General features: G+C 41.3%; 1 protein-coding gene across 1 annotated transcript in view; it reads left to right on the top strand.

Annotated features, from left to right (window-relative positions):
- LOC126470811 (cadherin-like and PC-esterase domain-containing protein 1) overlaps positions 1-15,919 on the top strand; it is a 117,288-nt gene extending 101,369 nt beyond the window's left edge. The window contains exons 5-6 of the mRNA XM_050098822.1: positions 5,393-5,539; positions 15,659-15,919. Coding sequence (XP_049954779.1) covers positions 5,393-5,539; positions 15,659-15,757 — 246 coding nt within the window. The 3' untranslated portion in view covers positions 15,758-15,919. The remainder of the gene's footprint in view (positions 1-5,392; positions 5,540-15,658) is intronic.
- Positions 15,920-16,382: the final 463 nt, after the last annotated feature.

A 16,382-nucleotide genomic window follows, 5' to 3' on the forward strand; every position in this document is an offset into this window, starting at 1 on the left:
TGGGCTATCAACCCGAGAAGATTTTATCAGCACTTCACAATAATTAACAGTTTTATTTGAACAGAAGTGCGGTGGAGCAGGAAATGGTCCTATCTGTTGCTCTGCTTCTTGTGCTGCATACCGGGCATACTTAAAGCAAGTCGTAAAACTTACCGAAAGATCCTGTTAAGCACAAATGACTAAAATTTAAAAATACTGTTCTTCTGATAAATCTCAAATGGTGCGGAGCTTTCGGAATTTGTATTGTCGGACAATTTCCTTAAAAATTTTTTACATAGTCGGAAAAATTCTTTATTAAGACCCAAATCGGTTATTTCGTGAGGAATCTGAGTTATATCAACAAGTTTTTTCGTCGTCCTCTTGAAAGCCAGAGGGATCGTTATGTACAGGACAAGAGTCCAACAAATGCGATGAATAAATTTCTGCAACTAATTGGAAGCAGCGTCAAATGAAATGCTGAGAATTGTTCTTTCCTATTGCTCCAAATTTAGATAAGTCGGCTATAAGATTTTTCCCAGTAAACAGTATTTTTGTTATTTTTTGTCCTAATTTGCTTTCAGGTCCCTGAAGACAGACATAAAGTTGCAAAAACAGTAATACACTCATACCTATCACTGTCATTGTTGTATACGAATATTTCATAGCATTAATCAACTGCAGAGAAGATTGTCTTTTTACGCCTCGAAATGACGAAGTGCAGCTGTGTTCGCAGTTCTTTCATGAAACCTGAGTGATCGGCGTTAGACACAGCAGATGTGGGGATAACGGCCAGTTTCGTCTTCAAGTCAACTATGAATTAATGGCTTCTCCTCTACACTTTCACTTGAAGTAAACTCCGTCGTTTTTCGACTACTCATAGTGTATGATTTCTTGAATCTGATTAAACCGATCGAATGTTCGTCTCAGTTGGAATTCTGAAAGCCCAGTGTAATAGATCTCTATCCGTAATGGTGCACTGCACATCACAAGCAGCCCTATGTGGTTCATACCTAAAAAGCTCCTCTAATGAACTCTTGTTCAAGTTACTTGTTTAAATTTAGGTGTTTATGATGATTATTAATGGGGCTAATGGGACGTTATAGCCATCCTGTACAGTATATCTTTCGGATAGTTTTTCTATTCACAGATTGGCGCCGGCCGAGGTGGCCGAGCAGTTCTAGACGCTACAGTCTGGAACCGCGCGACCGCTACGGTCGCAGATTCGAATCCTGCCTCGGGCATGGATATGTTTGATGTCCTTAGGTTAGTTAGGTTTAAGTAGTTCTAAGTTCTAGGGGACAGATGATCTCAGAAGTTAAGTCCCATAGTGCTCAGAGCCATTTGAACCACAGTTTGGCGAGTTTCATTTTGATGCATATTTATTACATCATGTAAGTCTTTCTTTCATTCACACAGTTCGCGATCAGATTTTACGAAGAAAAAGCGAGTTCACACACTGCGTAACATTAGCACTCACCACAGTTCAGTTTTATTTCCATTGTTAACACACTACCGCAAAAGCAACTGTTAATTATTATGGATATTTATCGAGTTACGAATTTGAGGGAACAGCAACTGTGGACCGTTGTTTTTGGGGAAACTATCAATGAAAAGTGAAAATCACTTTACAAATGGCGGTCGCGCCGAGTCTTGTTATCTGTTCACCGATGTGCTGTTAACCAAGGATCCGCGCCTGCCGTGTGCACATGTGCGACCCGCTATAGCTCCGGTAGGAGTGTCCAGTTCTCCAGCCGCATAGTGAACTACGAATTTGGTAATTTTCAATATTTTTTAAAAATACTTGCAATGCGTCTTAGCATCTAAAATTTAGACAGCGTCTTTTTTTCGGTGTATTCTTACTTTATAAAACGTTTCAGGGCATGTTTCGACATGTTGGAATTGACCATTCCCTTGTCAACCGAAGTCAAGTTTTCGTGTTGTCTGGGCCATTGAAGACGGGCAACTACACTGTTGTGAAAAACTTAAGAATGGAAGTAGCTTTAGCATGATTCGTCACTGTGAGGTAACATAGATCGATCAAACTTGGACCATATAAAGAAAAAATTGCTGCAGTATAGCACAGAAAATAAGTGGAAACAGTACGAACAGAAATTACACTTTTATTCAAAGATAATAAATACATAGAAGTCAGCGCGATTAATGATCATCTCCTAGACATTTCGGAAGGCGGAAATGGCTCTTAATGGGGAGATGTGATCACCATGGACGCAATGCATGCTGTGCAACGTGGTCCGGTGCTGGTTACGAGACTGTTGAGGTATTTTATGGTAGGGCGTTCCATTCCTCCACCAATGCCGCTGACAACTGCTGGGTGGTCTTTGGTACACGTGGATGTGCTACAATACGTCTACCCAATGCATCCCACACGCGTTCGGTGGGATTTAAGTCTGAGGAACAGGCAGGCCAGTCCTTTCGCCGATTATTCTCTCCTTGTAAGAGCTCCTCCACGTGCGCTGTTCGTCGTGGTCACGCATTGTCATCCGTAAGACTTTAGTCAGGTCCCAATGCAACCCTGAAGAGACGCACATGTGGAAAGAGTAAAGTGTCATAATAGCCTTGAGACTGAGTGAGAATTTGGAAGTCAGTACGGCCACGCAACGCTATGCCTCCAGACACCATAACACACCGACCACCAAAACGGTCGTACTAGACAATGCTAACGTACCCTCATATGGTGAGAGGTGGTAACACGTATTGAAACAAAGAACATTGTCAAAGTTGATAGTTTCTGTGGTCTAGGTGTTACGTAGGGAGTTACAATTTTGCATGTGAGTATTGATCTCGATACACTGATCGCTCAACGTTATTACATGCAGTTCTCTTCGAAATGTTTGCTCGGAACCTGTTTGAGATGGATCCACATTCACTGAGAGCAGAAATTTCTGACGGGTTTCAAACTTTTGTTACTGGCAAAGCGTGGCACTCGTCTCCAGTTCCTGTTGGTTACGGTGTTTTTGCGACCACCGTTTATACGTTATGTTACGCGACAACGGGTGGCACAGCCTCCCATGTAAACATGCAGGAGAGTCCACGATGACACACCAATAAATCAGCCAACTTCATCAAAGGTTTGCTCTTGAAAACTGTCGAGTAAGGTTGTTCCTTTCTTCCATTTCTATACATCTACACATTGACCCATCTTACTGGGCTCATTCCATATAACCGACAAACTCGTGAACAGCAATTCCCTGTCTCGACATACGTATACAGTGAAGGATTAAATTGCCACCTGGTTCCAGTTATACAACATCTACAGAGTTCCAGAGCGACCAGAGTGCTCTTTTAAAGGGGCGACTAGTACACTGAAGTGCCAGAAGTTATGGGATATCACCTAACATCGTGTCGGACCCCGTTTTTCCAGGAGTAGTGCAACAACTCGACGTGAGACATATTCAACAAGTCGTCGGAAGTGCCCTGCACAAATATTGAGCTATACCGCCTCTATAGATATCTATAATTCCGAAAGTATTGCCGGTGCATGATGTTGTTCACGAACTTACCTCTCAATCATGTCCCATAAATTTTCGATGGGATTCAGATCCGGCGATAAGGGTGACCAAAAAACACTCCAATTGTCCAGAATGTTCAACAAACCAAACGCGAACAACTGTGTCCGGTTACAGGACGTCGTTGTTTGAAAACATGGAGTCCATGAATGACTCCATAAGGACTCCAAGTTGCCAAAAATAGCCATTTACAGTCAGTGGCTGGTTGAACTGGACAAGGGGATTCTGTCCATTGCATGTAAATACAGCCCTCACCATTATGGAGCGATGTAGACGCTTGTGTACAAATGTTAAGTATCCAGATTTATTTCGCATGTCAGGGATGACCACCCCAAACTAGCCAAGCTCCTGTGAGATACAAACTGAAATTGGAACTCGTCTGACCAGGCCACAGTTTTCCAGCCATCTAGGGGCCAGCCGATATGGTCGCGAGCCAAGGAGAGGCGCTGCAGGCGACGTCGTGCTGTTGGCAAAGGCACTCGCGTCGGACGTCTGCTGCCATAGTCCATTAACGCAAATTTTCGCCGCACTGCCCTAACGGATACGTTCGATGTACGTCCCATACTGATTATTTGAGGTTATTTCACACGGTATTGCTCGTCTGTTAGCACTTACAATCCTACGCAAACGCTGCTGCTCCCGGTAGTTACGTGAAGGCCGTCGGCCACTGCGTTGTCCGTGGTGAGAGGTAATGCCTGAAATTTGGTATTCTCGGTACACTCTTGACACTGTGGATCTCGAAATAATGAATTTCCCAATGATTCCCGAAAATGAATGCCCCGTGCGCCAGTGCCAACTGCCATTCCACTTTCAAAGTCTGTTATTTCCCGCGGTGAGTCAGTGATCATGCCAGAAACCATTTCACCTGAGTGACCTGAGTACAAATGACAGCTCCGCCAATGCACTGCCCTTTTATACCTTGTGTACGCGATGCTACCATCATTTGTATATGTGCCTATCGATATCATATGACTTTTGTCACCTCAGTGTATTACGTCCAGTGAACATAGCAGTCGTCATCTTGGAAGACAGGAGAGTCCACAGCATACTTACCATGAAGATACAGACGAAATAGCAACATCTTGGCAAAGAGAATTTTGAAATAAAGATATTGGATCATTTCAGTTTTCAATTGTTCTAGTACGTATCTGGAATTGAGTTATATGTAATCATTTCTTCTCGTCAAGGAAAAATAAAGAAGTGGCCTAAGGCGTGTCTATCTGGGTTACCATATTTCACGCAAAAGTCTGCATCAACATTGAGGAACAGGCCGACAGCTCCACGAGAAGCTGCTAGCTACAGAGCGAGTAAGCGGTTGGAAAAAACAATGCTGAATACAAAGGAAGAAAGGAACGTTTTAGGGGGGATTCTGTGGCAGCACCGGTCAAATCCGAGCCTCGTTTAGAGGGGCACCGTCGCTGGCGCTGCCACGAAGAACCTCACGGAAACGCCGAAGCCTAGAGTCGCCTGCCCACGAAACAATATCACACAGGAGCATGGCTAGTTTGGTGTGGTCATCCCTGATATGCAAAATGAGTCTGGATACTTAACATTTGTACACAAGCGTCTACATCGCTCTTACTTTATACTGTAGTAATGAGTCGCCCGACATTCACTGGAAGCTTCGTTGCAGATCATTTTGATAAGAGCAAACAAAAATTATTTCACAGGTGAAAGGCATTTGAGTAGCTCTCTTCATACTCCATGTGTATGTGAAGATATCGTGTATGAGGTAGTGGATTCTACTGTGCAGTCATGAAAGTAGTCTGTATAAACGCTATAGCCGGTTGATCTGATTTCTAACTGCCAGACTAGTTTTTCATGTCTAGGACATGAGTTTTCGCTGCTTACTTTAATGTGTTGTTCACTGTCGTTTATTCTTGCAGGAACAGCAGCAGAAGCTGCTGAAGCACTCACAGGGACTGGCGGCGTTCGCGAGCCACCACCAAATGGAGGTGGTCGACACGTTCAACATGACGGCGGCGCGCTACAACGATTTCCTACAGGGCAAATGCGCCTGCCACTTCCATAAGGTACCTCATGCATACCCACTTCACACACAACGCTCCACGAGCTACATATCGTTCATTTAATGTTTATTTGATAAACACCTGCACTATGGAGAGAGGTAGAGAATAACGAAATAGAGCAAAAATAACCTGTGATTCGGGACAATGTGAGAAAGGTATTGGAGACAGATCTTTCTACCACATTCCATAATGCACGTAGAATGGTTGGTGAAATTAAGTTCTTCTAGCAATATACATATTCAAATCCTGAATGATGGTGAGTCGGATTTTATTGCATTCTTCGTAGAGTAACGTTATAAATTCCTTGATGCATGTAGGAGGCGTCAGAGCAGTAACTACGATCGCGGGCAAGCGGAGATGATCGTCAGTAGTACGGTAAACTGATATAGTCCTTCCTTCTAGTGAGTCTCTTTACTCTTACTTTCCCTATCCGAGTTACCAAAACGCCACTCGCACCCTGAGCATTTACCTCCAGCTTTGGTCATCAAGCTGAAAACTGGAAAGTATTTGCAAACATCTTGTTTGTGGCATTTTTGCTTCAGCAAAACAATTAAAACTTTAAAATTTCCTTTGATGTAAAATTTTTTGCACAGAACAACTCACAAATAAACTCCTGCACAGAACAAAAGCTTCACACTACTTGAGTTATGATTTGATAGAACAAAACACGAAATTCATATGAAAGTATTCATTAAACTAAAAAGAGAATAACCATATTTAAAATTCATTATTTACTCCGCAAAACAATTTCACAAAATGTAAAATAACATTTAATAAAACAACGCAAAGCAAATAAAGAAGTGACAGTTAAATTTAAATAATAACAAACGTTTTTGTTATAATACAAACTCGGTTTGAATGTCAATAAATTTTAACCCCACCCCCATGAAATTTTAAGCGCTTAATTACCTACATGATATTTACTTAAGTTATTTTTTCCTCATTTTGATATCTTTAAGATGATCCAATGGTTTAGAGTAACAAATATTTAATGGGCTTTCATGTTCTGTTATCACCACTGGATATCATCCCATCGTTCCAGACTAATTTGGAATTTAAATATCTACAATTAGTTTTAATCTGACACAGGGTCACTCATCTTTTACCACAGTGTCAGGTGCTTTCAAATATCTTATAATAGCTTTGTGTAACTAGGCTGATTTGATACCAGTAAGATATGTTGCACTAATAACACACCTTATAACCACAAAAGACCTGAATATAAAGCGGTAGATGTGCACAAGTTTTGTATTGCTATAGGTACACCTACAACTTACATAATTTTTATGAATCATTTGATGAAATGCGATTAAATTGTGACAGTGATAGGTTAAAAAAGTATCGCTATAAATATATTAATGGTTTCTTTCATTCTCCTAACATTTTAATGCTTGTTGAAGAACTTTCGCTCACATTTTATTCTCTAGATGCGTTAAAATCCTTTAGGACCAATATTAGCAACGTCTTGATTGCCAACTTCTAAATGCAGATCAAACTGGCAGCAAATTCAGACAAGTATCTCTGAATACGACGAGTTACTGTTTACTTCAAGCTCTGAATTGATTAAACAATCATAGTAACAGATAGAAAAAGAACTTTCTTGCAGCCTTGAGAAAGGCCCAACAGTTGAGAAGGCTCTTTTGGACTTTGTTTCCTTTTGAAGCTTACAGTATTCGAAACAGAATCTGTAATAATTGAATAAATTACTAAAAAGGTTGATGAAATGCATTAACGGTAATAAGTAAAAGAAAAAAAAGCACTCCGTCTTCAGGCCACGAGTGGCCTACCGAGACCATCTGACCACCGTGTCATCCTTAGTGGAGGATGCTGATAGGAGGGGCGTGCGGTGAGCACACCGCTCTCCCGGTCGCTATGATGGTGTTCTAGTCCGAAGCCGCTACTATTCGGTCGAGTAGCTCCTCAATTGACATCACGAGGCTGATTGCACCCCGAAAAATGGCAACAGCGCATGGCGGCCTGGATGGTCACCCATCCAAGTGCAGACCACGCCCGGCAGCGCTTAACTTCGGTGATTTGACGGGAACCGGTGTATCCACTGCGACAAGGCCGTTGCGAACAGTAATAAGTAAAACAAGTTAAAATCTGTTGGCAAAATAAATGTATTGATGTAAAAATAATATTTAGATCACATATACACTAATGCAATAAAAAATCACAACACCAAAAACGAGTTGTGCGACATAAACGAAAGCCGATAGGCGTGTTTCTACACCTGAAAGATGATGTCTATTCAAATTTCGCAGACGTGTGAGAGTGGCTCTAGGAACGTCATTATGAGGATGCAAATCAGGTTAGCTTTAAATACACGATGCAATGGGCGTGAGCGTTAGTTAACTTTGAGATAGAACTTGATGAGATGATATTAGTCAAGAATACCTTTAAGGTCACAAACACGCCTTTATCAACACCTCAATCTGAAAGAGGTCCTGTAATGCTACGAGAAGCTGGATGTTCCTTCTGCGACACTGCAGAAGGACTTGGGAAGAATGTAACCACTGTACATTGCTGGCAGCGATAGTCACCAGAATGTTCGGTCGCAAGAAGGCCATGCTCTGGACCGCCACTTGGTACTACCGATAGGGAAGACCATCGTGTTCGGTGTACGGCTCTGGTACATAGTACTGTATTTGTAGCACCAATTTAAGCAACAATTTACATCACAGTGATACAACAAACTGTTACAAATCGATTAAATCCAACAACGTGTATTCCACTGATCGGAAACCACAGCCGTTTGTGACTTCAGTGGTGTAAAGCGAGAGCTCATTGTAGGACGAAATGGAGGTCTGTTTTGTTTCCTGATGAAACCCAGTTCTGCCTCGGTGCCAGTGATGGCCGTGTGTTGGCTGGGAGGAGGCCAGCTGAGGGCCTGCAGCCAACCTGTCTGCATGCTAGACACGTTAATCATCGCCTGGAGTTATGGTCTGGAGTGCGATTTCGTATGACAACAGAACTATCGTAGTTATCCCACGCATCTTAAGTGTAAATTTGTACTCAATATTGTGATTCGACTTATTGTGCTGCCATTCATGAACAGCATTCTAGGGGGTGTTCTCAAACAGGATAACGCTCGTCCACATACCACCGTCGTAAACCAGCTTGCTTTGTGGAGTGTCGTCATGTCGTCTTGGCCTGCTCGATCACGAGATCTGCCTCCAGTCGACCGCATACGGGACATCATCGGGTGATAACTCCAGCTTCATCCACAAACAGCATTAACCGTTCCTGTATTGACCGAACAAGTAGAACATACGTGGAACCAATCAGACAAACTGACATCCGGCACCTGTACAGCACAATGCATGCAAGTTAGCTTACTTGCATTCAACATTATGGCCGTTAATCCCGTTATTAATGTAAAAGTATTTCACATTTGGAACGGCTTGTCCCACACTTATATTAACCAGTAATCACGCAGTGTTAATCACATAAATATGTTACCTACACAAATGTATTACCGAAATTTCATTACTACAAATTAATTATTTTCTGATGTTGCGACTATTTTCCGTCAGTGTATATACAACGAAGTGCCAAAGAAACTAGTATAGGCATGCGTATTCAAATACAGAGCTATGTAAACAGGCAGAATACGGCGCTGCGGTCGGCAACGCCTATATAAGACAGCAAGTGTCTAGCGCAGTTGTTAGATCGGTTACCGCTGCTACAATGCTAGGTTATCAAAATTTAAGTGAGTTTTTACGTAGTGTTATAGTCGGCGAACGAGCGATGGGACACAGCATCTCCGAGGTAGCGATGAAGTGGGGATTTTCCCGTACGACAACTTGACGAGTGTACCGTGTATATCAGGTATCCAGTAAAACATCAAATCACCTCCATCGCTGCTGCTGGAAAAATATCCTGCAACAACGGGACCACCGACGCCTGAAGAGAATCATTCAACGTGACAGAAGTGCAACCCTTCCGCTAATTGCTGCAGATTTTAATGCTGGGCCATCAACAAGTGTCAGCGTGCGATCCATTCAACGAAACATCATCGATACGGGCTTTCGGAGCCGAAGAGCCACCTGTGTACCCTTGATGCCTGCACGACACAAAGCTTTTCGCCTCGCCTACGTCCGTCAACACCGACATTGGTCTGTTGATGACTGGAAACATGTTGCTTGGTCAGAAGAGTCTCGTTTCAAATTGCGTCTAGCGGATGGACGTGTACTGATATGGAGACAACCTCATGCTTGCATGGAACTTGCATGTCAGCATGGGACTGTTCAAGCTGGTGGAGGCTCTCTAATGGTGTGGGGCGTGTGCAACTGGGGTGATATGGGACCCGTGATAGGTCTAGATACGACTCTGACAGCTGACATATACGTAAGCATCCTGTCTGATCACCTGCCTCCATTCACGTCAATTGTGTATGCCGACGAACTTAGTAATTCCAGCAGGACAATGCAAGACACCATACGTCAGATTTGCTACAGAGTGGCTCCAGGAACACTCTTCTCAGTTTGAACAATTCCGCTGGCCACCAAACACGCCAGACATATGATGCCAGTCCCTCCAGCACTGCTTAAGACTTAGTCGAGTCCATACCACGTTGTGTTGCTGCACTTCTGCGTGTTCGCGGCGGACCTACACGATATTCGGCAGCTGAACGAGTTTCTGTGGCTCTTCAGTGTGAATAGAATAAAAAAAACATTAATTCAGGATCATCAATAAAAATTAAATGAGTATGAAGAATTAGCTTGAATCCATGGCAACATCACAGAAATTTAATTTTTGAAGATGATAATGCTATGAGTTTTATCCAATTTCAACAATCTGTTGATATAGGACCGGCATCCATTTTATTTCGTGATTAGTGCATAACAAATGAGTCACAGTTCCCGTGCATACATTTTGGGGACCAGTTTCAAACTGACTGGTTCATTCTCAAGATTGACCTACTGAGACAACAATACAAAAATAGATGTACGGTAGTGAACGCTTTGATGAAGACATACCTGGCACTGAAAGTGCCTGCTTTTAATGACAACCGTCTAAAACTAGCAATACGTGCCTTTCATAGTAGATAAATGTCACAATATTTATATCCTCACTATAAAGTCAAAATGAAACTGAAGTCAGACATAGGCAACAGAAGTTTCAGGAAATGTTGGATTACGCTAGTGTTACGCCTAGCATTCAAGCACGTGTCCGCAGCCAGTGGGCTCGTCGCATTTTAAATATTAAAACATGAAGACGGCTTTATTAATTATTCCAGTCAATATAATAAATAATAGTAGCAAAATATACAATTGTCACTCAAATAAAAAGAATTACGTCGCGCGTACTGTTGGCTACCATTTGCACATTTTCATATTTTGAATCATCCGAAAAACAATAAATACTGTTCTTCTTGTCATTAACTTAAAACAAGCGACAGTAAGACAGTAGTAACAAAGACAAGATCTTACAGCATTGAATTATTAAACATATTTTTCCATGTGTGACAAAATTAGGATTGCCATGCCTTATAATCATTTTAGTTGTGCATCCATTTCGTGAGAACAAATTATGGCTTATTGCAAAGGACAAAACACGGGAATACATATACTTATTGATTTGCATAATTATAACAATTATGTGGTACTAGCCAACCATAATGTGTGCTAACAAACTTTTCAATATAGAGACTAATCATAAATTATTACTCATGCTGATATTTTAAAATCGTGATCTGACTTAATTTATAGCTGGACGTACTCATTTGTTACCGACTACATTTAAGTGATATTACATCAACCACAATGTGCTCTCATTACGAAAATTTCTGCCATACTTCAGGCAACACGCTGCAGTTCCCAGCTTATATAGCTCCCTTCGTCTTGTTTTCGTGCTGACAGGCTTGTAACTTAGCAGATGATATTTTCCCACTTTTCCTGTAGATGTATAAATCTTCGATGCGATGAATCTTGAAACGTCAAACACTTCGGCTACCTTAGTTATCGATGCATCCACCATGCGAGGACCATCAATATTTGCGCAAGTTCCAACTCGCTTACCTCCGACGAAATGCACTCACAACTGCACAGAAAACTGTTCTGACCACGACTGACATTTTCAACGAACTGAGTACATTGCGTAGGTGATGTCTGTCTTCAAATAAACCGGCGCAACCCCCGAGCTTGGCTAGCATCTGCAGTTATGTTCAAGCATTCATCTTTCGTGGTGTCTTCATGCGTTTATTTAACCCTTGTACTTCCCATGTAATTGGTGCTGATGCTAGTGCGAAACGACGATGAGCGCGGTATGCTGTTACAAGACGTCATAGAAGAACTAAACGTATTTGTCGCTCATAGATATATATCAACGACATGCTCATTAGAACAAAGTAGAAGCAGATACCAAACTTGACTTAATGCCATCGACCAGATAATTCATCAAGATAATTCATTTTCGGAAGTAAACCAGAATGTCACGATGAGTTACCACAACGTCATCACATTTTAATTAGAAATGCTGCATGCTGTCTGAACTGAACAAACTTCCGCAATAACTTATTTAGACTTTGCACTTGCTGATTGGGATATCTTGGCTACGTTGAAAGCAGTGTCGATTACACAGCACTTACCTTCACAGCAGTGTTACAATACACACAAATTAAAGCAGCACCTCGTAAGTGGTCACCAAAAACTTTAAGAAGAACGGTACGTAGTACGTGGCGAATTTACCAATGATGACTACGGAGACGAGGACGTCAGTAAAGTTTATAAAATTACCACAGAGTGCAAAGAAAGAATTATGAATCTTTAACCAAGAATACTGAAAACATCAGGTATATTACAGTTCATCACCTGGGCACAGCCACACAAACCGCTGTCTAAAAAAGTCAAATCACCCTGGTCATTTAAACCCAACAAAGAGACTAAAAGGGCACCAACAGAAAGTCAGCAGGAAAACTTCTACTGTCTCTTGTTCCAGGTGTCGTCGTTGCTTAAGAAAGTGATAATCATACTCGCCTTCGAAATCAATTGCATACTAACTATCTTAACAGCAATGCTGAAGTTTCTTTTATAGAGTAAGAGGTAACTTCAGTCCTGTTCCAGTTGCTGACAACATTTATTCAGAGATCTTGTGACATGCAATTCCACCGACAGTGGCTATCCTGTCATCAATCATTACTGAATTACTGAAACTACGTCGTATACGGAATACCTGGAAACCAGAGAGAGCAGCATTTACGAGTCAGAACCGAAGTTTTACGGACCGCACACATCACGAATGCTGCGGATACTGTCGAGAAGCTCCTATGTGAACATTTGCTGTACCACAGTGAGCTTCACGTGCTGAAACAGATTCATTATGGATTTAGAAAGTGTAAATATTGCTGACACTATTAATAGGGCTATGCAAGAGATAAACGGATCTTCTAGGAAATATGAAGTTACTATAACAGTAGTCATCACAACTGTATTTCACGAACTTCGGTGTTTCCAAACTACGAAATGCCTTTATAGTTGTCGCGTGGACAAGGAACCGTAGTTGAAACTTGGTAACAAAAGAAACAAGTGTTCTACCGCTGGTGCAGCAAAGATGTGTAAACAATAACACCATAACTGTCCATTACACAAAAAATCGTGCACTCGAATTAGCAGGAATTTCTATTCGCTATAGTCAGATACGTAGGTATGTAGAGTTTTATTTACACACAAAAAAATGTTACGATATATGTCAGTAAGGTCACTGTAAGTCCTGGACAACCATACAAAAGCTAGCTTGGGTTGTGGCTTATAAATTTCCTTTGGCAGCAAGGAGGCGGTATCATAGTGACATCATTGTTGGATTCGCAGTTGTGGAAGTATCGTGCGAAAACACATCTTAGTTGTATGGAGAGAGATGTCTTTCTAAGATATAATGGAGCATTCGATACAAAATCAGTAGAAGTATTTTTATTAATTTTGGGGTTTTATCCTGCCACTGTAATTGTGAGGTACAGATCTGCATGCTGTTACCTGCGGAAGGGAACATTCAGATCGTGAGGCACATCACTGCTGACAAAATTACGAACATAGTGCGACTAAATTCCTGGAGAGCTAGTGCGTAGAAAAGGCCGTGATTGCATACTGTTTCCAGACATTCGCGAAAGAAGGAAACTACCCAAGTAGAGACACGATCAGTTTCATAACAAGACATGGAAACTATCTACATAAAATACGTAAAACACTGACAGATGTCAATGTCAAGCGTAAAGCGCATCTGATCATGTCCTAATACAGTGACCTCTAAACTACAATGCTAGGGACAACAAAGATGTAGATTATAAACATAGCTATGAATTAAGAAACCCTGATGCCTTGGAAACTACAAATAATATTGCAAATTGGATAACCCACATGAACTGCTAAGTGTCAAAGCACAAACAGATACAACTTTCTGAAGCTTTAAGCACTTCTCAGGTGACCTCATTTACATTTTTGAACATAATTAAAAACAGCTGTTGGTACCCAATGTACTCATCACATACATTTTTCTGTTGTTTGTAGTCCCCATTTATATTTTGTACTAGTGTTTGTAATTTGAACTGATATGATATTCACTGTTGGAGAACAGGCAGACTCAGAAGGTAAGCAGTAATTAACGTTCGTTACATAGTTTTCTTTCGTAGCGCGATATCGTAAAACTTACCAAGTGTCAATCTCATGGGAAGGGGCGCTCGAGTGCTGACGATTCCCAAAAGCCTCTAGTTGTACCATGGCTGACGCAGAACCTTGCGTAAAGGTGCGTAAGCTTAGAATTTATTTGAGAACTAGAGAACGCTGTTTATTTTTAAACATTACTTTCACATTTTTATATTTTTTCTTTTTTTCGTTTTTTATACTATTATTATTCTTATCGTTTCTACTTCTGTTTATATCCCTCGCCTTTCACTTCTTTTACGTCTGACAATATTTGCTAATATGTAAAATGCTGAGTAGCAGTGTGGTTCACAAGCGAAGTTATACTGTAGGTCGCCCTGCATCTGGATGGGTAAATCATTTCAAACGATGGAGGAGGGCAACAACACACTAGCTCAGATGGTACCCTGCCTAGTAAATTATTATGAAATTCAAGCCAACCTTCGGTCTGATGACAGCTTTTTAATTATATTATTGCATCAAGCTAAAAAAAGCTCTTATATTTCTATAAACTAGCCTTGTCATGTTACGTAAGATTTGTTTAGACGAATCATTATAGGCAATCAGAGAGTATGTCAAATAAATTTACTGCCTCAATAAACGTTAATAATAATAGCCTAATATTAATTTAACTTCCCAGTAGATGAAACAGTGTGTCAGATCGGGACTCAAATCTAGGATGTGGAAGGTAGGGGAAGTGGTACTGGTAAGCTGTAAGAATGAGTCGTGAAACGTGCTTGCCTAGCTCTGTAGGCGGATGACTTGCCCGTGAAATGTCGCAGGTTCTAGTCCCGGCCCGACACACAGTTTTAACCTGCACACAGTTTCAAATGTGCGCACATTCTGCTGTAGAGTTAAAATACATTCTGCAACAACAATAATAATATACAGGGTGTAACGAATATAATTGCAGATTTTTTTATATATGGTATTTTAATATATTTATACATCAGTGTGTGAGTTATTTTTCCACTGCGTCGAACAGTCTTCTCAGTAACATGTCACAAACTTTACGACCTGATGTTTTCTGCATGGTCGTAACTGCACCACTAAGTGGACTGTGCCTCTCAGGATAGACTAAGCATTTTGCATCCACTAGTCCACACTTTAAAATCCGACGTGTTGCCCAGGGGAAAATAAGCATTAATGGCTTGCTCTTGCCACATGTACTTGAGGCACTACTCAACTTAGAAACATACGATTTGTAATAGCTCTAATTATTAGTCTACAAATGAAGTATATACTGATGTACTGTGGTTTGGGACACCGTCATCAGTCGCGAATAGAAATATCTCAACTTAGACTCGTTGCACCCTATATTTACCTGAAAGAAAGCAATCTTAACTAAGAGAGGCCCTCAGCTTACGACACTACTGTAGTATTCAGCCCATGTATCTCTCCTAAAAGACACATGTTAGGAAACTGTGAAATCTTTGACTGTCGTGTTTGCATAGCTACTGCTAAACCTCGCCCAACTGCGTTTCAGGTGGAGCCGGCAGGTGGTGGCGGATACCACGTGACAGGGCACATCAACGCACTCTACTCCGAGATCCTCCTGAGTCGCATCTGCCACCATGCCCCCTGACACTACACCCCGCTGTCCGCGATACTTCACTACACCGCTGTCGCACTGCTTTCACATCTTCCCAACGCTTCAGACGTCGCTACGTACATGCACATTGACCTGTGTCTACACCCAAGAAACTCTACGACTTCGATTCGTCTGTACGAGTTTTCGTTTGTAAAGGTGAAGAAAGTATCCATTGTAAATTGCTTTCTCGTGTAACGCTGAAAAGTACATGCGAGCTAAAATGACTCTTGCTCAGTCTATTCCTGTAGCTACCATTACGCGGATATTAAGATACTTATCGAAAGTTTCCAGTGAAGCTCAAAGTCAAATTCCGAACTCAAATGAGAATCCATCTATCATAATCTAAGCTTATGCCAAATAATATCTAACAGGAAACTGTCAAATTTTGCGATTACTCTCACACGATACAAAATATCTCCTGCTTATTAGCCGAATAATTTTAAGCACGTTTTCATGGTGTCCTGATTTCAGTCTTTTCCAACTTCTCTAGGGCAAAGTACGTATTCATCAAACTGTGGAGGGTCCAAATAACTGGTACAGTGAAAAACGTAACACAGAAACTTGAAAAACTTTATAATGATAAATAATTCGTAATTGCAGGAATGGTTTTGATTCATAG

The sequence above is a fragment of the Schistocerca serialis genome, chromosome 3 (assembly GCF_023864345.2).
Source record: "Schistocerca serialis cubense isolate TAMUIC-IGC-003099 chromosome 3, iqSchSeri2.2, whole genome shotgun sequence".
NCBI classification, from domain to species: domain Eukaryota; kingdom Metazoa; phylum Arthropoda; class Insecta; order Orthoptera; family Acrididae; genus Schistocerca; species Schistocerca serialis.